Source organism: Prionailurus viverrinus, chromosome D3, assembly GCF_022837055.1.
Source record: "Prionailurus viverrinus isolate Anna chromosome D3, UM_Priviv_1.0, whole genome shotgun sequence".
In the NCBI taxonomy this organism is placed as follows: Eukaryota; Metazoa; Chordata; class Mammalia; order Carnivora; family Felidae; genus Prionailurus; species Prionailurus viverrinus.
Genome location: NC_062572.1, coordinates 31,081,016 through 31,102,478, shown reverse-complemented (window position 1 = coordinate 31,102,478; position 21,463 = coordinate 31,081,016). Strand labels below are relative to the sequence as shown.

Here is a 21,463-nt window from a genome sequence, read left to right as displayed (position 1 = left end):
GTACCTTCGGCTTTAAGCCCAAACCACCTGTTCCTTCCTTACTAGAATTCTGCACTAAGGTTTCAGCCCCAAACAGGGCTAATCATAAAAGGTTCATTCATTTTTCTCTGCAATTGTCCCTTGTGTATGAATCTCCTTGGCATTTGAAACTGGAGTCTGCCTTCTGGGTCTCTTCATCTCATACCAACCAACAGCATCCAACCCTCCTGCTACTTCCAAGGTGGCTGCAGGAGCGAGGAGGACAGGAAGAGATGAGGCCCACTCCGTCTAGAACAGCCTAATGTGCTCCTTGAGACAGCACCTCCTGCCCTTGAGGTCAGGGAGGTGGCTGACCTGCTTCAGTGGCTTCAGGCTGACCTGCTCTGGAGCTGCAGGGGGCAGAACTCCTGTAGACCAGGCCTTTGTGCATGGCTCACAGAAGCAGGGCCTGGTTGTCTGGCTGAATTGGTTAGACACAGACCATTGCCCTTGACAACACCCATTCCTGTCACTTTGAGACCAGTACATATTGTCATGAGGTGCACCATGAGCATTTGCTCAGTTGAGTGTGGCATCTCTTCCAGGGCTGCTAGACAGGAGAAGGCACCACAGACTTGCAGATGTGAACCCACTCCCCCTCTACCCTCCATCGTCAGTCAGGCCCTCAAAGACCTGAGGATACCAGCAACCAAGGGAGCTCTGAGAGCCCCCTTTGAGAAAGCAGCACTGCTGGAAATAGGAAGCCAAGTGGGGGTCCCTAGGCAGTCAGGGGTAAGGGTTTGTAACTTCTTTCCAAGGTCACAGCATCACCAATGGTTTGAAAACCCAAGAGCAATGTCACCCCATCTCTACGATGAGTCTGGCAATGTGTGAAGGGACAGGGCAGGAAGATAGGAGGAGGGGGTAGGTATAACCACCTGTAGACACATGAGGTCCTATAGCAGGGGAGTAGAGGGTTCAGGGTGAGTTTCCAGAATAATGGTCATTTGGGGACCAAGAGAGGGTTCAGTCACAAGGGGCAGAGGTGGGAGGAACACCCAGGCTGAATACTTCGGGAGATCTGTGTGGTCTGCTCACCTAAGCCAGGGGTGCAGCCTTGTAAGAGAACCAGAGCTCAAACTCAGTGGTTAGGTGGGGTGGGTGACATTGAAAGATTGCTTTCAAGAGATTGAAAGCCAAGAGCCAGAAGCTGAGGCATGATGGAATGCAGACAGGGAGAGGTTGACAGAAGCCACAGGGCACAGGTAATCTCACAGGCAATGCCTTGGTCTCGTGCCCCTATGGGGCCAGCTCCATAGTGCAAGGGGCACTACCTCACTTTGCTGTCATCTCTAAGCCGCTGACCTTGAATAGAATTAGTGCTCCAAAGAGTCTAACATGGGCCCCAGCTGAAGAGGATTGCAGGTAAACCAGCTTTCACAGGCACCCCACTTCACAGTGCAGGAGGTCCTGTCCCATGCACCACTTCACCTGTGCCATGGTTCTCAAACTTCCCCCCCATGGTCATCTGATGTCAGTGGTCTGGACACTATGAGAAACACTGATTCAGGGTTTCACAACTCACAATGACCCCATCAGATCGTGTGGTTGCTATATTGCTGTAGTCCCCACTTTTCTGGTAAGGAAACAGGCTCAGCTGAGCTAAGGAACACGTCTAAGGTCTTAAGTTATAAAAGTAACCTCAAGCTTTCTTGGGGTCACCACACTAACAGGGGGTTATAGGATCTAGGAGGGTCTAAGCAGGAGAATGGGATGAGCCAGCACCCCTCTCCCACCCTGCTTTCTCCACCTAAATACACCCTGCCTTTCAGACTCACCCCCACCCAATATGGCTTCCTTTCATGTCAGCCAACTGCTAGTTCTCCAAGGTTCCTTGCTTCACTGAACCCCTCCTGTTAGTGAAGCATCCCAGAGACCCTAATTCCTGGGAAGGATACAGGCCCGTATGTGGACCAGGAAGTCAAGGAGGTGGGGCTGCAGTATGACTTTTGAGAGTCCTTGCTCCATTAAATTTTTTTTAATGTTTATTTATTTTTGAGACAGAGAGAGACAGAGCATGAACGGGGGAGGGGCAGAGAGAGAGGGAGACACAGAATTGGAAGCAGGCTCCAGGCTCTGAGCCCTCAGCCCAGAGCCCGACGCGGGGCTCAAACTCACGGACCGTGAGATTGTGACCTGAGCTGAAGTCGGACCCTTAACCGACTGAGCAACCCAGGCGCCCCCATTAAATTTTTTAAATTATACTTTACAAATGCATTGATATAAAGATGAATATATTAATATCATATATTAAAACATTTTATTTGATCTAAAAGTTCACTTATTCTAGCTTTAAAAGAAAACATTTTCATGGGCCTCTCTTGGTAGCAGAAAAACGCCCCACCCCCAAAGATGTCCATGTTTTCTTTTCATACCTGGAATCTGTGTTGATGTTAGAGTACATGGCAAAGGAGAATCAGGGTTGCAGACAGAATGAAGGTTTCACGTCATCTAACTTTAAAATAGGGAGGGGCGCCTGGGTGGCTAAGCATCAGACTTCGGTTCAGGTATCTCGCAGTTCTCAAGTTCAAGCCCTGTGTCGGGCTCTGTGCTGACAGCTCAGAACCCGGAGCCTGCTTCGGATTCTGTGTCTCCCTCTCTCTCTGCCCCTCCCCCATTCGTGCTCTGTCTGTATCTCTCAAGAAATGAATACACATTAAAAAAAAAAGTGGGGGGGGGGCGCCTGGGTGGCGCAGTCGGTTAAGCGTCCGACTTCAGCCAGGTCACGATCTCGCGGTCCGTGAGTTCGAGCCCCGCGTCAGGCTCTGGGCTGATGGCTCAGAGACTGGAGTCTGTTTCCGATTCTGTGTCTCCCTCTCTCTCTGCCCCTCCTCCGTTCATGCTCTGTCTCTCTCTGTCCCCAAAAAAATAAATAAACGTTGAAAAAAAAATTTTAAAAAAAATTTTTTTTAATTAAAAAAAAATAGGGAGATTACCCATGTATCATCTGGGCAGCCCAAAGTCATCACAGGGTCTTTAAAAATGGAACGGAATCAGAGGAGGCAGTCGGAGAGGTGGCAGCGTGAGGACTTGTCCTAATGTTCCTGGCTTTGAAGATGGAAGAGGCTGCCAGCCAAGGAATGGGCAGTCTTTAGAATCGGTAAGGCTAAGGAACGGATTCCCCCCAGAGCACCCAGAAATTCAGGCACGCATGCTGCCGACACTAGGAACTTAAGGCCCATTGAGAGCTCTGCGGACTTCTGATCTCCAGAATCATAAATAAATAAATTTGTGTTAAGTTTGTGGTAATTGTCACAGCAGCAATAAGAAACTAACACAACCGCTAAAAGTATGCTGGGCCCCAGGCACTGTGCCCCTGGCCTGGTGGTCCGCGCCCCCGGGGCAGTCTCGGACCCTGCTCTGCCACTCACCAGCCGCCGACAACACGTGCTGCTTAAAGTCTGGGCGCTGTTACGTAGGTGTTGCTTTCCCCCGTCTACCCAGCAACCCAAGGCTCGAGAAGTGAAACAATTCGCTGGTGAGCGTTTTTGCTTCAGAATCCAGGATGGGCGGGGGGGGGGGGGGGGGGGGGGCGGCGGCGCTGCGTGGCCGCACGACCCTTTGGTTGCGGCGCTGCTCTTCACCACTTGTAATGAAAGGGCCGCGAGGCCACCAGGGGGCAGCAGAGGCCTGACCCCACCCGCCCGCCGTCCGACTGCGCCTGCGCGGAGCCCGCGGCGGCGGGGGACGGGAAGTGGGCGGGGCCGGCCAGGAGCGGCTCTCGGGGTCCGGAGTGGCGGAGTAGCAGGTGAGGCCCTTGGGGTCTGGGGAATGAGGAGCCCGGGGGGGGGGGGGGGGGGGGGGGGGGGCGTGGGACCGGAGGGCTGACCGCACTGGTGTGAGGCTCAGGTGGGGACCTGAGGCATATAGGGGTGAAACGAGGCGCTGAGGAACCAGAGGGTGCGGAATAGGGGGCTGGGGAGGCAGGGAGGCCGAGATGGGAAGACCCAAGGGGTTCAGGGGCCGAGTAGGGAAGCTGAAGAGCGGAGGGAACACTTGGGGGCCTGAGGAACTCGAGGCAGGGAATTGGAGGGCAGGGGAGACAAAGATGTAGAATTGGGGGGCCATTGGGCCGACGGGGGTGTGGCCGAGCCGAAGGCCAGGTGGGAACTGGGGGCGGTGAAGCGGAATGGATGCTGAGGGGTGACGTGCCCCCCATTTGCCCGGACGGAGCTCCCATTCCTAGGAGCATCTGGCCTGGACCCACTGCCCTGACCCCTACCCCACCAGTCCCTGCACCTTTGCCAGACCACACCTCTGCCCACGTGCCCCTACCCCAAGGCCTGCCTCCACCCATGGCCCTCTTCCAAGTGTATTTAAAGTGAGTGTTTTAATAAAAGGGAATCCTTGGGCTGCTGCAACTTTAGCCCCAGATGTGTGAAATCTAAATCTCAGGCAGGGAGGTGATGGACTCCACCACCACTGGTAGCTGTGTGACCTCACCCAAGCTTCCCAACCTCTGTGCAATAGGGAGAGATGACACCTGATTGTAGAGATTTTAATGCAGGACCTAACACATAGTGAGGACCGGTTGATGGTGATGGACTCCTCCCCCACAGCCTTCCATCCAGCGGAACACAGGTCCTTATGGTATTTCCTGGGACAAGTTCTGTCCGCCAAGCTGTACTCCCACCATGGGAGATAGAATGTAGGGCCAACACTCTGAGGTCAGTCATCTCTAGCTCACTTCTGCCCTTTATGCCCATATCTGGCCTGTTGTCAAATCTCACTCTTTTCTTCCTACAACTGAGCTGAAAGTGACAAAAGGCATCAGAAGACCTCATGTGAGTCCGGCTTTGCCATTTCCTCATGTGTGACCTTAGGTGGGTTGTTACCCTCCCCAAGCCTATTTCTTCATTCGCAGTGTGGCCTGACAGCATGTACTTCTCAGCCTAGTTGTGCAAGAGGTATCAAAACAAATACCAATGTGAAGACCACTTTGAAAGTTGTAAACCTCTATACAAGTTCATTTGTAGAATTCCTTTTGAGATATTGCCTGAGGCCAACCCTGTCTTTAAAAACCTTTCTCTGCTGATCCCTGTTCTCCGAAGAATGTTTTAACTTCCTCTTTGAAGGTGCCAGTCCTCAGGCTGCTTATCTCAGCCTACACCACCCACTGGCAGTGGCAGAAGGCAGCCAGCATCTTGCTTCTGCCGTCACACTTGCCAGGTTCCCTGCACAAAGGGCCATGATAACACCCAAGAAGACAGGGGTGGGCTTCCTGACTTCAGTACAGAGAAAGTAACACCTGTAAAAAGTGGTTGCACAACAGTGTGAATGTACTTGATGTCATAGAACCCTAGACCTAAGAATTGGGGTAGAATGATAAATTGTAGGTCATGTATATTTCACCACATTTTTTTTACATTTATGTATTTATTGAGAGTCATAGACAGAGCACAAGTTGGGGAGGGGCAGAGAGAGAAGGAGACACAGAATCCAAAGCAGGCTCCAGGCTCTGAGCTGTCAGCACAGAGCGCAATGCGGGTCTCAAACTCACAAACCATGAGATCATGACCTGAGCCAAAGTCGGACGCCTAACCAACTGAGCCACCCAGGTGCCCCTTACCACGTTTTTTAAAGAGAAAAATGTCACATATGTAGAAAAGGATCTGGAAAATTGACACCATATTCTTCCCCGCGGTTGCTTAGGAATAAAGAAAGAAAATTCTCCATTTACGGACAAGTTTTTAAAGATGAAGGCAATACTTTGTAACGATGCAGTTTCCGTTCTTAAGGATTGCTATTTTTTTGCATTACTCCTACCTCCTGAAGTCAAGCAGGACTCTAAAGTATTTTGTCCACACGATCTAGAAAAATGCAGTTGTACACATATGCATTAGTTGAGCTTATGAGTCAAAACTGATAAACTAGAGGAAAATAAGTATTTTTTATTTGGGGTCTAGCACATGGAAGACCGTGTGCTAGACCCAAAGGTGTGACAGTTTCAGCAGAGCTTGGATCAAAGAGGTCTGAGGGGCAAAAGGGTATGCCACGAGACAAGGCACAGGAACTCGGAGGTGAGGGGCTGGACCAGGGTGATGAGCACAGAAATGAAAGAAGGGAAGCCAAGAGGGACTGAATCCCCAGGCTGGTGGCCAATGATGGGTGGGCAGGGTTTCTGTTGCAGTTAGGGGCCAGGCTCCATAGACTCCCGAGTGTGAACCCCACTGAGGGACTTCCAACAACTCACTTGGTTCTTTTGCTGCAACCCCCACCTGTAAAGGGGGATTAATGACAACAGGTTGCCGGGAGGTAAAAAGACGGAGATGCAGGAAGACTGCCATTGTTGCTGGCAGCCTCGGGCCCCTGGCAGATGTAGGCTGGCGGCACCGTTATGCCGGCCTCCGCGGCTGCCAGCCGACGAGCAGCGTCATTCCCGGAGCCCCGAGGACCCGGCCATGGGCCAAGTGTGCCCAGTCTGGTTGAGGCAGGTGACAAGGGGGCTGGTAGCCCAGTGTTCCTCCCATGCCCACCCCTGGGCCTTAATGATTTGCACAGACTTTACGCACGAGCTCCCCTCCTCAGAACCCCTCACCAGTGCACACAGTCAGGGCGCCCAACAGAGTTCTGGCTCATGTTGCACCACCTGCCAGCTGGCTGCTGAGACTGCCCCCTCCAGGTGGTCCTGCAAGAGCTCAGGGCCACAGCTCTGTCCCCTGCCCCTCCTAGCACTGGGGCTGTCTCTGGGGCCCCCTTTACTTTTGGAATCTCTCCCTCCTGCCCTCTTCATGCCTTTATCTTTCGGCCCTAGGCTCCTGGGGGCAGGGATTGTTTTGCTTATGTATGTATGTATGGCAGACATCACAGATTTGGAGTTTGTTGAAAAAAAGAAGGACAAGGAAGGAAATTACTCTTGACTTTTACCCCAGCTGGGCCCCAGGGAAGGAAAGCCGTGTCCTGGTTCCTCTCCTGGCCCCTTGCCTCAGCCAGGTGATACAGAGACAAGCCTGGTTGGTCCTCAGCAGGGAGGATGGCTCTGGGCCACCCGCTTGTCTAACAAAGGAGGGCAGCTGGCGCAGGCCCTGGGAATAAGCCAGTCACACCCTGGCAAATACAGGCCAAGCATGCACACAAGCACTGTCACGCCCGTGCTGCCGTCCCCACTCACCCCTGACCCCTACCCAACTCAGCAGGCATGTCACCGGCTGCCATCCAGGCCTGTGCCTGACCCTGGGCTTGGGGCAGTGGGCATGGGGCAGAGACAGAGAGGAGGGGCCACCAACCCCCAGGGAAAGGGGCAGGCTCTGGGGAAGGGGACTTCAGGCACAGAAAACAGCATCCCAAGGAGGTTCCTGCATTCCAGAACATTGAGCAAATGCCCCCTGTCAAGTGAGGTGGCAGGTGAAGGGTCTTCAATTCTGTGCTTTATTTACACGGGGGGGAGGAGGGAGTGTCTCAAACTAGGGCCCTCCTGTGCATTTTGGGGTGGTTAGCGAGCAAGCCCTCCTCTCATTTTGGTCTTAATCATACACTTAAGAGGCTCTCTCTTTGTGCCGCCTAAGATTCCAGTGCCTGTATGAGTATTGTTTCTGGGCTCGGAATTGCTGGGAGGCAGAAGGCATTTCATGAAGGAGGAGTGGGGGTGCAGGCTGTTGCTTGAGGGCAGCTCTGCGGTACTCACATTTGTCTCCCCGCTAAGCAACAGGCCAGAGGTGTTCGCTGGCAGAAGAAGTGGCTTGGCCTCCTTCTCTGCCTGAGGGTGTCAGAGGCTGCTGGGAAATACACAGTCTTCTTATTTTTCTCCGGCTTGGTTCTCTGTGCTCTGCTGTGCTGTGCGGCTCTGCCAGCCTGCCTTCTCCCCGGTTGACTCTCACCGCCCCCCACAAGGCTCCCAGCCCTTTCTGATCTTCCCAGTTCACAAAGTCTCACCTTTATGGTTAGAATACAGTTTTCCGACCTGCTCTTGTCTTGATTTCTGCTTCTCTTTGACCATCTTTTTTTTTTTTTTTTTTTTCTTTTTACTTGTTTGCCTTTTGTAACCTGGGGTCACGTTGTACTTACGTCTATTTGTAAGTAAACGTGAAGAATGGCAGTGATTTTAAATCTGTCCCCATTACCTTCCATCATAAGTGCCCTCATTTCTATATTATTTCTGTGGCCACTTTAAAAAGTCGACTTTTGACAAGTCTCCGAAAGAGAGAGATTTTCTGTTTTTTGTTTGTTTTTTTTTTAATTTTTTTTTAATGTTTATTTCTTTTTGAGACAGAGACAGAGCATGAGCTGAGGAGAGGAGAGAGAGAGAGAGGGAGACACAGAAACCGAAGCAGGCTCCAGGCTCCGAGCTATCAGCACAGAGCCCAACGCGGGGCTCGAACTCACAAACTGGGAGATGATGACCTAAGCAGAAGTCAGACACCGAACTGACTGAGCCACCCAGGTGCCCCTGTTTGTTTGTTTTTTGTTTACCTCCCATGTCCCTCCAAATTTCTCCCAGATTAGACATTGAACTTTCCCTCTCCTTTTCACCCTGTGCTTTTCTGCTTTTTGGGGGTTTTTTCTTAAGTTTATTTATTTTGAGAGAGCAGAGGAGGGGCAGAGAGAGAGAGGGAGACCAAGAATCCCAAGTAGGCTCTGCATTGTCAGCGCAGGACCTGACGTGGGGCTCAAACTCACAAACCTGGAGATCAGGCGCCTATGCTCAGGTGGGCTCAGGCGCCTGTGTGGCCAGGGTGTGGCACACCTGGATGTGGGGTAGGAAGTGGAGCTTTGAGAGTGAACAGGGAAGGGTGTATGCCAGAAGACAGGCTCCAGACCCATTTGAGTCTAGAGGGCTGAACATGAGAAGCAGGAGTCCAGGCGGGCCACGCAGGAGTCTGACAGACAGGCCTTTGCTGGCCCAAGGGGGCAGGGTAAGGGAAGAAGATGGGCTGGCAGTGCATGGAGGTCCTGAGCTGGGAGAGAGGAGCTGGAGGCCCACTTTGGGGAGGATAATAGGGCAGGATCCATGAGTGAGTGAGGCCCTCGTGGGAGAAGAGCTGGGCAGGGTGGTGATGACTGTGGGCTCCAGAATCCCTCCTGGACCCTACCATCCATTGTCAAAGGGCTGCCCCTCTCCAAGCCTCACTGTTCCCTTCTGTGAAATGGGGGCTCGTCCTAGCTCCCAAGGTTGTTATGGCTTGGCAGCTAGTAAGCCCTTGGCCTTCCTGAGGATGAGGGAGGAAGAGCCTGACAGGTGGGAGCCAGTGCCCAGTACCCAGCAGCCTGGGCTCTCCCTGGTGCTTCTCCTTCAGCCAGGGCTTAGGAGGCCCAGGACTGTTCCTGTTGGAGAAAACACATCACAGATGTCCCCAAGCCAGATGTTTCCTGGCTTCTGTCCTGCCCACGCCCCTGGGGTGCCCTGCAGCCTCTGGGGCCCCTTCCTACTCCCCCTCTTGTCCATGTCCAAAACAGCCCAGGGTCAGCCCTGGCACTGTCCAGACTCTTTTTTTTTCTTCCCCTGACCGATGTCCCTTCTCTCTTCTATGCTGACAGACCTGATGGTATCACTTCCTCACCTTCTGGCTCCCGAGGTCCCAGGGTCAGGTTGAATTACCTGTTGTGTTTTTTTGCCTCAATGGCCTGGCCCCGGAGTCCCTCTGCTGCCCGCCCTTGGCCATGCCAGCCATCCTCCACCAGGAACACACCTTCCTTCTCTGTCACTTCTCCTTCAGGGCACCCATGTGGCCTCTGATTTCAGCTCTGTCTCCTTCTCTTGGGCTCCCAAGTATCCCCTCTTGGACACATGTCAGGACACTGATCAGCGTCGTTGCTCCCACTTACTTGGGTGTTCTGAACTATATGTGAAGCCAGTAGCCCTGCCCTTCTGCCTTGAGGCCCTGGGCTTGGTGTAGTACCTGCCATATGATGTTTCGAGGTAAAGGAGAGAAAGCAAGGCACCACACACTCAACATTGTGGGGTGAGGGCACAGTTACCCCAAGAGCAGGGCACTGTGTTTGCTGACCCTCACATCTCTCCTCAGAGTGAAGATCACCCGGAACCCCAGCAGAGCCCCCCCGGGATGCTGTGGACATGGCCTCTGGAGACCCACAGCAGAGCAGCCAAATGGCAGAGGAGATCCCAGGCTTCCTGGATGCCTTCCTCCATGACTTCCCAGCCCCACTGAGCCCAGAGAGCCCTTTGCCATGGAAGGTCCCAGGAACAGTGCTGAGTCAGGAGGAGGTGGAGGGTGAGCTGGCCGAGCTGGCGATGGGCTTCCTGAGCAGCAGGTAAGCGGTGTACCAGCCAGGAGGGGACCACACGGGATGGGAGCAAGGGGCTTGGCATGTGCCATGTGTTGAACTTGACCTCAGCTGCCACTCACCCCACATGTCCTGCCTCCTCTTCCATCCCCATAACCGTGATGCATTGCTTTCCCAGGGCTGTCATCATAAACTCATAGGCTGGGTGGCTTAGAACAACAGAAATGTATATTCTCATGGTTCTGGAAGCCAAAAGTCAGAGATCAAGGTGTCGGCGGGGTCATGCTCTCTCAAACAAAGACTGTGGAGAATTAGTTCCAGGCCTTTCTCTTAGCTTCTTGCCAGCAGGACTTAGTATTCTTTCACCTGTAGATGCATCACAGCAGTCTGGCCTTCATCGTGACATGGCATTCCCCCCGTGTGTCTGTCTTCATGTGGCATTCTCTGTGTCTGGGTTTCTTCTCATAAGGACACCGGTCTTATTAGATTTAGGGCCCACCTTGCTCCAGTATGGCCTCATCTTACACCTGCAGAGACCCTAAATCCAAATAAGGTGACATTCTGAGCCACTGCAGGTTAGGACTTCAACATATCTTTTGGGGGGGGGGGTGGGGAGACACAGTTGAACCCATGACAGGTGCAGCAGATCCTGTTTCTGTCCCATTTCACAGATGGGGAGGCAAAGGCCAGGTGAGTTAAGAGACTGGCCAAGGCCTCAGGGTGGGCAAGGGCCAGGCCGTGTGCCTACCACTCTGCCCGTGGCCACAATGCCCAGGTTATACTGTCTGCTGTTCACAGGTGGCAGCTGAGGCGCAGAGATGAGACACAGCAAGCTTAGCAGATTTGAAAGGAGAAAGAAACAGATAGTAAGGGCTAGTAGGCCATGCAGCATCTGTGTGAACCTCCTCCCTCCCCAGGGGCTGGGCCCACAGTCCCTAGTCACTGTGTCACCCCTAAAGTGGGACACACACCTGGCCTCAGCATACTGGCATTTTATTTTAGTGTCCCCAAGCATGCTTCCTTTGTGGCAGGTCAGCTCTACCCCTGCACACACACCCTGCCCTGAGGGCCTGCTTGGTGGGATCCAGCAGAGTTCAGGACTCTTGCTCACCGCATATGGGGTGGGAGCCTGAGTCAATGAGCGTGAAGGTCAGTGTGAGCTGGCCCGTGTCTACCCTGACAGTCCCACAGCCCACAGAGCTCAGGAAGACATGCCCGGTGACCATGTCCCTTTAGGGTGTGGCATGTGCAAAGGGTGTTACTGGCTTGTTCTGTTCTGCTTTGAGGAAATATTTTAGAGGCAGGTGGCATAAAGCAAGTTGGTGAAATGTAGTAGGCCGAAGTTGCTAGAGTCTGGAGAGGGGAGAGGAGGGCTCCCAGGGCTCTGCCTCCCTCAGGGCCCAGGGCCACAAGGTCTGTCCCCACAGCAGCCGTTGGGACTTCTGTGAGGGCTTAGGGGCTGCGGGGGGGAAATGCAAGCCAGGGAGGATTGGTACCCCGGCTGCCCCTGCATGAGAGCCAAGAGCCTGGGGAGAGTGAGAGCACCAGCATGGTGCCTGGTATGCCAGGGATGAAGACACATCCACAGGGATAAAGAGAAAGTGACCTGGGGATGGAGGCGGGAGAGAGCCCCAGGCTAGTAGGTCAGAGTCAGAAGAAGGACAAGCTACCAGTGTGAACAGTCAGTCAGCTGCCGGTGTGTGGAGGGAAGAACAGAGAGGAGGGACATGCCCAGAGGGGCGGGAATCCCGGAAGGTAGGGCTGGTTTTGCTCTGTGGTGATGGAGATGCAAGGGGGTGAGGAAGAGGAGGGCAGCCAGGCAGTGGCAGGAGCAAGTGACCAGCCCTCCTGCCTAGGGATGGGCCTGAGCTGGAGAAGTCAGGGGTCAGTTGGAGGGGTCTGCAGGGTGCAGGGCCATGGGGGTGAGGGAGTTTTAGTTATGTCAGAGGCCATGTGTCTCAGGCTACATGGAGGAGAAAAGCAGGACTTGCTTGAGGTGACATGGGACCTCATGAGGCCCTAGTGGCAGTGCCTGGGCTCAGGTGTTGAACAGGCACCCTGTTAATTAGCAGGATGGTGGAGTAGACCTGAGATCATTAGCCATGAGGGAGAGGCCAAGGGTCATGGCCCCTGTAAGCCCCCTAATAAATCCATCTTAAAACACTTTTAAAACATAATATTGTGGGGATGCCTGGGTGGCTCAGTCAGTTAAGCATCCGACTCTTGATGTCAGGTCAGGCCTTGCTCTCAGGGTTATGAGTTCAAGCCCCAGCGTTGGGCTCCGCGAAACCTACTTAAAACAAAAACGTAATATTGTAAAGGCATGTATTTTCCAGTCATCTTAAGGGATTTATCTTCAGTTATTTTCATCCTTTTCTAGTATTTCTTCCCTGTGTAGACCCGATAGTCACACATGTGGTCACGTGTTGTCTACACTGTGTCTGTCAGGAACACCCCACAGCACGTTCCTGGCAGCTTCTTGGTGGGCTCCTGTCCGTCTGTTTCCTGTTCCTGTCACTGGTGTGCAGGCCTCTGGGTGTAAGGGGCTCTAAGCATAGTGGCACATGGCATTTTTCCGGATTGTAAATGGTGTCATTCATGAGACTGTTAGGAAGTCAGATCACCAAGTTCAAGGGTGCAATGATTTATATCCTGTCTTCCCCCTTGTTAGCGGTTCTGTGTCCTGTCTCAGGTCCCCAAGCAGTTTGTACCTTACACTATAATTATTCATCTGCATTTCTGTCTTTGCTACTAGACTGCAAACTTGAAAATCCTGAGGCAGGCAAGTGAGACTAGAGCATTTCTTGGGTACCTAGGTCTTGCACACACCTTCTGTTCATTGTAGCACCTTCTTGAATCTTTAGGAGCTCTGACTGCTGCAGGGCCCACGGGCCTGGAGGGTGCACGGGCAGATGACCCCTGAATGGGGGTGGACCCTGCATCCAGGCAGTGAGGCCTGTGGCCTGAGGCCAAGCATTGTCTGAGTCACCACTGCTGGAAGCTGCTTCCCTGACCCTGGTGGCCTCTGCAGGCCTGCAGGAAGTCACAGCACCACCTCCCCGGGAGCAACGCCCCTTCTCCCTGCTTGAACAAGGAAAACCAGTAGTTAGCAGGAAATCCCCAAACAGCAGAGGAACTCATTTCTCATGTCTTGGCTGGTTGTTTTCTAAAGGCAGTTCCAGAGGCTTCTCCCCTGAGTCACCTTCTCCTTTTAAATCACAAATTCATCCCAGTAGATTCCTAAGACCATCTATAGACACACCACGGACACCCAGCCCCCAAAGAGAAGTGACCCATTTGTCTGGCTGTTGGGAAGTGGTTGCCCTTAGGGGAAAGCCAGTTGCATCTGCCCAGCAGAGAATTGCTGGCTACCCTGGGCGTTGCCCCCCAGCCCTCAAGAACAGACACACAAGGATGAGCACACATCCTCTGGTCTGTGAAGGGCTCCCACTGGTGGAGAGCCCCACTGGTGGGGAGGCAGATTCTGGGGTCAGGATGCATCTAGAGGTATAGGGACACCAAGGGGATTGACCCCTACACATGGGGGAGCCATGGAAGGCTTTCCATGGACATGGTGTGAGAAGCACCACAGGCCAAGCAATTTAAACACAAAAAATGTGTTGTCTCAGAGTTCTGGAAGCTGGAGTCCAAGATCAGGGTATCAGCAGGGCTGGTTCCTTCTGGTGATTTCTGGCTCATTACCCCAGCCTCTGCCTTCATCTCCGCATAGAGTTCTTCCTGTGTGCATCTGTGTCTGAATTTCCTGTATGTTACTGGATTAGGGACCCACCCTACTCCAGTGTGACTTAATTGCATCTATTTCTAAATAAGCTCACATTCTGAGGCATTGGTAGTTAGAACTTCAACATATGAATTTGGGGGGACACAATTCAACCCATAAGACTCGAAACCCTAGAGGTCCCCAGGTGGTATTGGTGACCATGAGCTGTCAACAGTCTGGATATTGGGCAGTTGTCCGGCCCAGTCACGGGGGCCAGCAGACACATCTCTTCCCCACCAGCCCTACCCATGTTTGGTGTAGCTTGGGACCTGATGAATGGCATTGAGTGGATGTCCCATCCAGCTCCTTGAGGCCCGGAGGCTGACCTGCTCCTTGCGGCTGCACATTGTGGTGCGAGCAGTTATCACTACCTCCGGCAGGGCCCCCTGAGTGGAAAGGAGGTCTCTCATCTGGAACAGTCGGGTAGGCACTGGGGTATTAGCTTCTGCTGAAGTGCCAGCCCCACTTCACTTCTTGTTCCTGTCCCCAGGAATGCTCCCCCACCACTTGCTTCATGTCTGGCCCACGAGGCGGTTTCCCAGCTGCTGCAGATGGACCTTTCTGAATTCAGGAAATTGCCCAGACAGGAGGAGGAGGAGGAGGAGGAGGAGGAGGAAGATGACAACGAGGAAGAGAAGGCCCCTGTGACCCGTGAGTTCTCTTCCCTCCCTGGCCTGGAGGCTTAGCCCATGACAGACTCACCAGCCAGACAAGGGACAGGCCTCAGGGGAGTGCCAGTTTGGGAGATGTCAGGGCTCACCTGGGCTCCACAGCCTTTCCTATTTTGCTGCTAGAGGGGTGGTCTCAGGCAGCATGTGGCTGAGGGCCACAAAAGGGCAGCGCTGGCCACATGTGTTCATGACAGTGTGGCAGAATGGAGGTGCAGAGAAAACACACCAGCACAAGGTCAGCAGAGGGAGGGCAGCTGAGCTTCAGAACAGCTCAGGAGATGAATAACGCTTTTCCCGTTTTACATGGGAGGAGACTGAGGTGGTAACTCAGCCACCCACTTGCTCTTCTGCCTCAGATGACATTGCCCCAGGGTGGCGTGGGAGTCAGGAGGGTGACGTGAGCCATTGCTGGGGGCGGCCTCAGGGTCCAGCTGGTAGAAAATGCCAGAGCTTGGGCCTGTTGCCTGGGCCGATCCAACTCAGGACCCAGTCAGGTGGAGACTCTGCAGTGTCTGAAAGCTGGCTTGGGGATGGGCCGATGGGGCTTGTTTGTCTGCCTCCTCCTGGGAGACTGGCTAGCAGGGTGGGCCCCAAGCCACACCGCCCAGCCTGAGGAACCCAGAAACAGTCAGGGCTCTTATTTTGCATGTCTTTCTTTCACTTTCCTAATACAGTAGGATCCCCCCTCTCACCCAAGGGGGATATATTCCAAGACCACCAGGGGAGGCCCGAAACCGCAAATGGTACCAAACCCTATACATTCTGCATTTTTTCCTATACACACATACCTATGAGCACTTGAATTTATAAACTAAGCACAGTAAGAGATTAACAACAATAGCTGATACTCAGTTATAACGATATGCTGTCATAAAAGTGGTATGAGTGTGGTCTTTCTCTGAATATCTTACTGTACTATACTCGCCTTCTTGGTGTTGGTGTGAGATAATTAAATGCCTACATGATGAGATGAAGTAGGTGAATGACCTGGCATTACAGGGTAGCGTTAGGTCACTGTCGACCTTCTGACGATACATCAGGAGGAGGATCATCTTCCAGACCACAGTTGACTGCCTGTACTGAGACTGCGGAAGGCAAGCAGATGGGAGCGGGAGACTACTGTACAATTTACTGATTCTGTCTCTTTATGTATTGCATATAATTACTTCCATCAGGTCACGCATTTATTACCTATGTTACTTTAAGCTTAGCATTAGCACGAGCATTGAGGACAAACCAAGAACAGGCTGGGGAGAAAGAGGAAAACCATGTGGCCTCTCGCTTCAGCAGGTGCCAAGCCCTCAGCCGTGTGCCCTGCCTTTTCCCTGGCTCCCTGCCCACGTTCCATCCCAGCATTGCCTTGCCTTCCTGCCTGGGAGCTGCGGGAGACTGAGGCCCACAGTGACAGGCAGCCATTGTCCTCTGCAAAGCCTGCAGGCACACAGCCCCACAAAGGGAGTGCCCCACCCAAGAGTCCCAGCGGGAAACCAGCGCCACCTGCTGGCAGGAAGGCCCCAGGCGGTGGCTGGCACCCGCAGCGCCCTACACCTGGGGGTTCCCGCAGGCCAGTGAAGGAGGGAGGGGCCCATGTAGGAGGAAATCACAGACTGCCCCCACCCTCCACGCAGGCCTGGGCCTGTGGTCTTGATCAGCTATCCCTGTCACTGGAGCAGAACATTGTTAAGTCTATCATTTCGAAGCCATTCATGCAAAATTGGCATCATGGCAGGTGTTATAAGCATCACTGCTCAAGGACAGAGATATGATTAAGACCTCTGTAGCTGTGTCAGGTGGGAACGCCAGCCAGCCCCTCCCCAGTGAGCAGGTCCTATGGGCGCCTGGATGAGGCCCTCAGCCAGACAAGCAGGCATCTCCTGCCAGTGGCATCAGGAGTCTGTGAGCCAGCCGAACCTCCCATTGCTTATCCATTGCTTATCGTTGTCAGTGGTAATTGCCTTTGCTTAAGCTGAGATTCAAGTTCAAACACGCTGACGGAAATGATAGGACAACCTAAGGCAAGAGGGTACACGGTGCCCTGTGCCTCCCTGGGTGTCTCAGGCCTAATAAAAGCAGAGCCCAGAGGGGGAAGAAAGGAGCCCAACAGCTCAGGTAGTCATACGAGCATAGCCATCTGCAGAGGAGAGAAGGAGGAGACTGGGGGAGGCGGCACTGTGCAGTCCAGCTGAATGACGGTCCTGACTTGTTGGCAGGGGGTTCACTGGGCCAAGTGCATGTGGACCTGTCTTCCCTGAGCTGAGCCTTCCTGTACCCACAGCCCCTCAGTCCAGTCCTGATGGTCTCCCGTTTCTTGCCAGACACCTGAATGGCCCTTGTTTCCTGGGTATGGTGGCAGTGGCCAGTTCTAGACACCCCCGCCTTGGTGCATGGATTCCCTCAGATGTGTCTTCCCGTAGCCTCTTGTGCTCTCAGACTCTCTCTGCCCCCCCACCTTGTCTCTGCCTCTCTTTTTCTTCTATAGCCACTGCCTTTGGGCAGGAGCTCTTCTCCAACACCCCAAGTCCTATACGTGTGACCTGCAACACTCCTCAGTCTGCCCTCAAACCCCCCCCCCCCCCCCAGGTGACTGGCTCTGACTCACCTGTACCTGCTGCATGTACCTGGGCCAGCAGGAGTCCCAGGAGGGCTTTACATGTGGAAATGAACAGAGTCTCTGAGGCATGTCACCTGAGGTTTCCTTGGGACCTGTTCCTTGTTAATCTTTTCTTTAGAAAACAGGTTTAGATAGGATTTTTTTAAATGTTTATTTATTTACCTTGAGAGAGAGAGCAGGAGGGGCAGAGATAGAATCCCTGCGTTGTGAGGGAAGAGCCCAACAAGGGGCTCAGTACCATGAACCATGAAATCATGACCTGAACCAAGTCGAGCACCCAACCAAGTCAGCCACTGAGCCTCCGCCCCCACTTTTTTTTTAAGCCATGTTGTAGAAGCTGTTACCTGTTGCTGCATAACAAATTCTCCCAAAATTTAGTGGCTTAAACATTTATTATCCCATAGTTTCTGTGGGTCTGGAATTTGGGAGCAGCTGAGCTGGTGGTTCTGGCCCAGGGTCTCTCAGGAGATCGTGGTCACGAGCTGACAACCAGTGGGGGCAGAGGTTCCATTTCCAAGGTGGTTCAGTCACTTGGCTATTGGCAGGAGGCCTCAGTTCCTTACCATGTGGACCCTCCACAGGGCTTCTTGAGGATCCTCACAGTATGGCAGCCGGCTTCCCTCAGGGCCAGTGATTCACCAGGACACAGAGAGAGAGAGACACAGACAGACAGGGAGAGGGAGAGCATGCAAGGTGGGAGCCACAGTGTCTCTTAGGAAGCTGTCATGGTCACTTCCATTTTATTCTGTTTACTAGGAGCAGGTCACTAAGGCCCATGCTTGAGGGGAAGGAAACCGGGCTCCCAATCAAAGCATCAATGAGTTTATGGACATATTTTGAAACGATTACTAGGGCTAACACTTGTCATGGAAAATTGAAAAGGCACTAAGAAAGCATTCTTAAGAAAAAAACCTCACAGGCAGAGCTACCACCTGCAGACAACCACTGCTGACATTTTGATTGTATGCCTTTCCTGCATTTTATTTTCCGAGTCCAAGCAGCTAAAGGCTTTTTCATGTCCTCACAATCAAACTGTATGTGGGATTTTCTGTTCTCTTTTTCTCATTTCCTTAATATCATGACATAAGCATTTTACGTGCTCACACACTCTAAAAGGCCATTTTTGTTTTACACTGTAATTATTTTCCATTAAACTTTATTTTGAGATAACCGTAGCCTCACATGCAGTTGTAAGAAATAATACAGAGGGAATCGCCTGGGTGGCTCAGTCAGTTAAGCATCCAACTCTAGATTTTGGCTCAGGTCATGATCTCACTATTCGTAGGTTCGAGCCCTGCATTAGGCTCTGCGCTGTCAACACAGAGCCTGCCTAGGATCCTCTCTTTCCTTCTCTCTCTGTCCCTCTCCGGCTTGTGCTCACTCACACACTCTCTCTCTCTCTCAAAATAAATAAAAGAATAACCATCAAGCCATCATTATTAAAAGAAAAAAAAAAAAGAACACAGAAGGATTCCATGCATTCTTTACCCAGTCCCTCCACAATGGTAACATCTTGAAAAACTATATTTAAGTATCACGACCAAGATCTTGACATAGCCAAGATACAGAACAGTTTCATCCTATGAGGATCCCACATTACCCTTTATGGCCACCCTAATACCCCATGCCCTGTCCCTAGTCCTGACAACCATTAATCTCTATTTCTATAATTTTGTCATTTCAAGAATGCCTATGAATGGAATCATAGAATACGTAAGTTTGGGGATAGGCTTTTTTCACTCCACATACTTCTCTGGAGATCCATCCGGGTTTCTGTGACCTGCCAATAGCTCCTTCCTTTCTTTCCTGCTGCGAGCAGTATCCCATGGCATGATGTCCTGAAATTTACCCACTCACATGGTGAAAAACATCTGGGCCATTTCCAGTTTTCGCCTATTACAGGTGAAGCTGCTGGGAACACTGACTGGGGCTCACAGGTTTTTGTGTGAGCGTAGCTTTAATTTCTCTGGGATAAAAGCCCAGGGCTGCAGTGGCTGGGCCATGTGGCAATTGCATGTTTAGTTGTGAAAATCATGATTAATAGCAGCTTAATTCTTCATCAAGAGAATAGAGTGTAATTTATTCTGTCACTGGATACATAGTGTTTCTAATTAACACGCAATTGTAAATGATTCTTTACTTCATCCTTAAATTGTCCTTGCGTCTCCAGCTATTTCCTTGGGGTGGGCTCCCACGAGTGGAGTTGCTCACTGTGGGACAGGAGGTTCCTTCCTGTGCATATTGTCAAACCAGACACTGCTCACTGCTGATGACACAGGCTGTCACACATAGTTTACTAGGCTGGTGTGCCTGTTACTAGGCCGGAATGCTCCGGGGGTTCATGGGCTTATGGGGCCTGTGCAAGCCTGTGGTGGGGGCTGTCTGCTGAGCCAAAGGGGCCACAGGGAAGGGGTGGCAGGGAGAGCGAGTGGAGCCCAGCTGGTCTGGTTGGTGCTTCCCTAACAGTCTTCTGTTATACCCATCAGTGCTGGATGCCAAGGGCCTGGTGCGAAGTTTCTTTAACCAGCTCTGGGAAGTATGCAGCCAGTGGCAGAAGCAGGTGCCCTCGAGTGCCCAGGTTCCTCAGCGGCAGTGGCTGGTCTCCATCCATGCCATCCGGAATACTCGCCGCAAAATGGAGGACCGGCACGTGTGCCTTCCTGCCTTCAACCAGCTCTTTGGCCTGTCTGTGAGTGCTCCACCTCTAGTCTTCCACCTCCTGGCCCCCAAGCAGAACAGCCTAGGAGGCCTTGTGCAGGGGGTGGGGGCCACCTGGGGTTCCCATCAGAGCTTCTAGCCAGAGCCGAAGCAGGAGTAACGGCTGTAGCTGTCATCTGAAGGCCAAGGTGCTAGGTGAGGCAGAGCACTTCCCAGGAGGTCTGAGAGACCCGATTCATCGTCCCATCAGTCCTATTCATTGTCCCATCGTCTGGCTTCTGGGCCAGACCAACCGTGGCCACCTTGCTTTCCCAGCTAAGGGACTGAGGAAGGGGAATGGTCTGCCCAAATCTGTTGTAAGGGGAAGCCCCAGGATTCTCTCATTTGCCCCAGACTCACAGTTACTGGGCTCTGCTCTATCTCCAGCACTGGGAGCCGCTGGTACATCGCACCTCATTTTATGCTCCAGCAACTCAGTATAGAAGGTGAAACCAACTCCAGAGAGTTGTCCTTTTCCAAATCTTCCAGTTCTTAATGCTTGAGTCAGGTTGACCTATCTGATGGCAGAGTCCATGCTGATTCTTCCAGACCCACCCCAGTCAGCACCTGGACTCTACCCCCAGACAAAGCCTCTGGCCAGGTCACACACAGCCTTGGTCAGGGCAAAGTCAGTATGATTCCCACTGCATTCCCTACCAGGACCCCGTGGACCGAGCCTACTTTGCTGTGTTTGATGGCCATGGAGGGGTGGACGCTGCAAGGTATGCTGCTGTACATGTGCACGCCAACGTGGCCCACCGGCCGGAGCTGCCCACAGACCCCGCGGGAGCCCTCAGAGAAGCCTTCCGGCACACAGATGAGATGTTCCTCTGGAAAGCCAAGCGAGAGGTGAGAACCAGTGAATGGGCCTCATGTGCAGTTTGGGGCCAATAGCCATTAACATCAGAGAGACCCAGCCCTTGCCGAAGGAAGGAAATCAAAGCGATTGGTGGTGTCAGAAGGTCCTCACTAGGGGCGCCTGGGTTGGGCATCCAGCTTCTGCTCAGGTCAGGATCTCATGGTTCTTGAGTTCGAGCTCCACATTGGGCTCTGCTGACAGCTGGGAGCCAGGAGCTTGCTTCAGATTCTGTGTCTCCCTCTCTCTGCCCCTCCCCTGCTCACACTCTCTCTCTCTCTCTCTCAAATATAAATAAAACATTTTTTAAAATTATAAAAAAAAAAAAGAAGGTCCTCACTAAACTCTGTTGGCAATCAAATCACTTCATTCTTATGGTAAAAAGGGGCTTGTTTTCCATTTGAATAAAAGCCGCATAAAGCATGCATCTGGTCTTGCATGCCTGGCCCCACTGGTGGGTGTGCAGGCCTCACAGGGAAGGTCAGTCTATTTTAAAATGTGCCAAGGATTCTCTTTTAATCAGGGATGGCAAGGTGACAGGCACAAACACCTGCCTTGGAAGAAGAGTTTTATTATTTACAGTGCCCAAGAGGAGACATCACACCATGCAAGGCCATGGTGGGGGGGGGGGGGGGCGCCAGGGTTGG

General features: G+C 52.6%; 1 protein-coding gene across 5 annotated transcripts in view; it reads left to right on the top strand.

Moving 5' to 3' along the window:
• The first annotated feature begins 3,709 nt into the window (after positions 1-3,709).
• Positions 3,710-21,463, top strand: part of PPM1F (protein phosphatase, Mg2+/Mn2+ dependent 1F) — a 40,035-nt gene continuing 22,281 nt past the window's right edge. For 3 of the 5 annotated variants that reach the window (XM_047827991.1, XM_047827992.1, XM_047827988.1), the window contains exons 1-5: positions 8,337-8,398; positions 9,981-10,227; positions 14,472-14,632; positions 19,750-19,952; positions 20,621-20,809. In XM_047827991.1, coding sequence (XP_047683947.1) covers positions 10,031-10,227; positions 14,472-14,632; positions 19,750-19,952; positions 20,621-20,809 — 750 coding nt within the window. In that variant the 5' untranslated portion in view covers positions 8,337-8,398; positions 9,981-10,030. Of the gene's footprint in view, positions 3,767-5,562; positions 5,577-8,336; positions 8,399-9,980; positions 10,228-14,471; positions 14,633-19,749; positions 19,953-20,620; positions 20,810-21,463 lie in introns of those variants that run through there. The other 2 variants (XM_047827989.1, XM_047827990.1) reach the window with 2 other exon arrangements.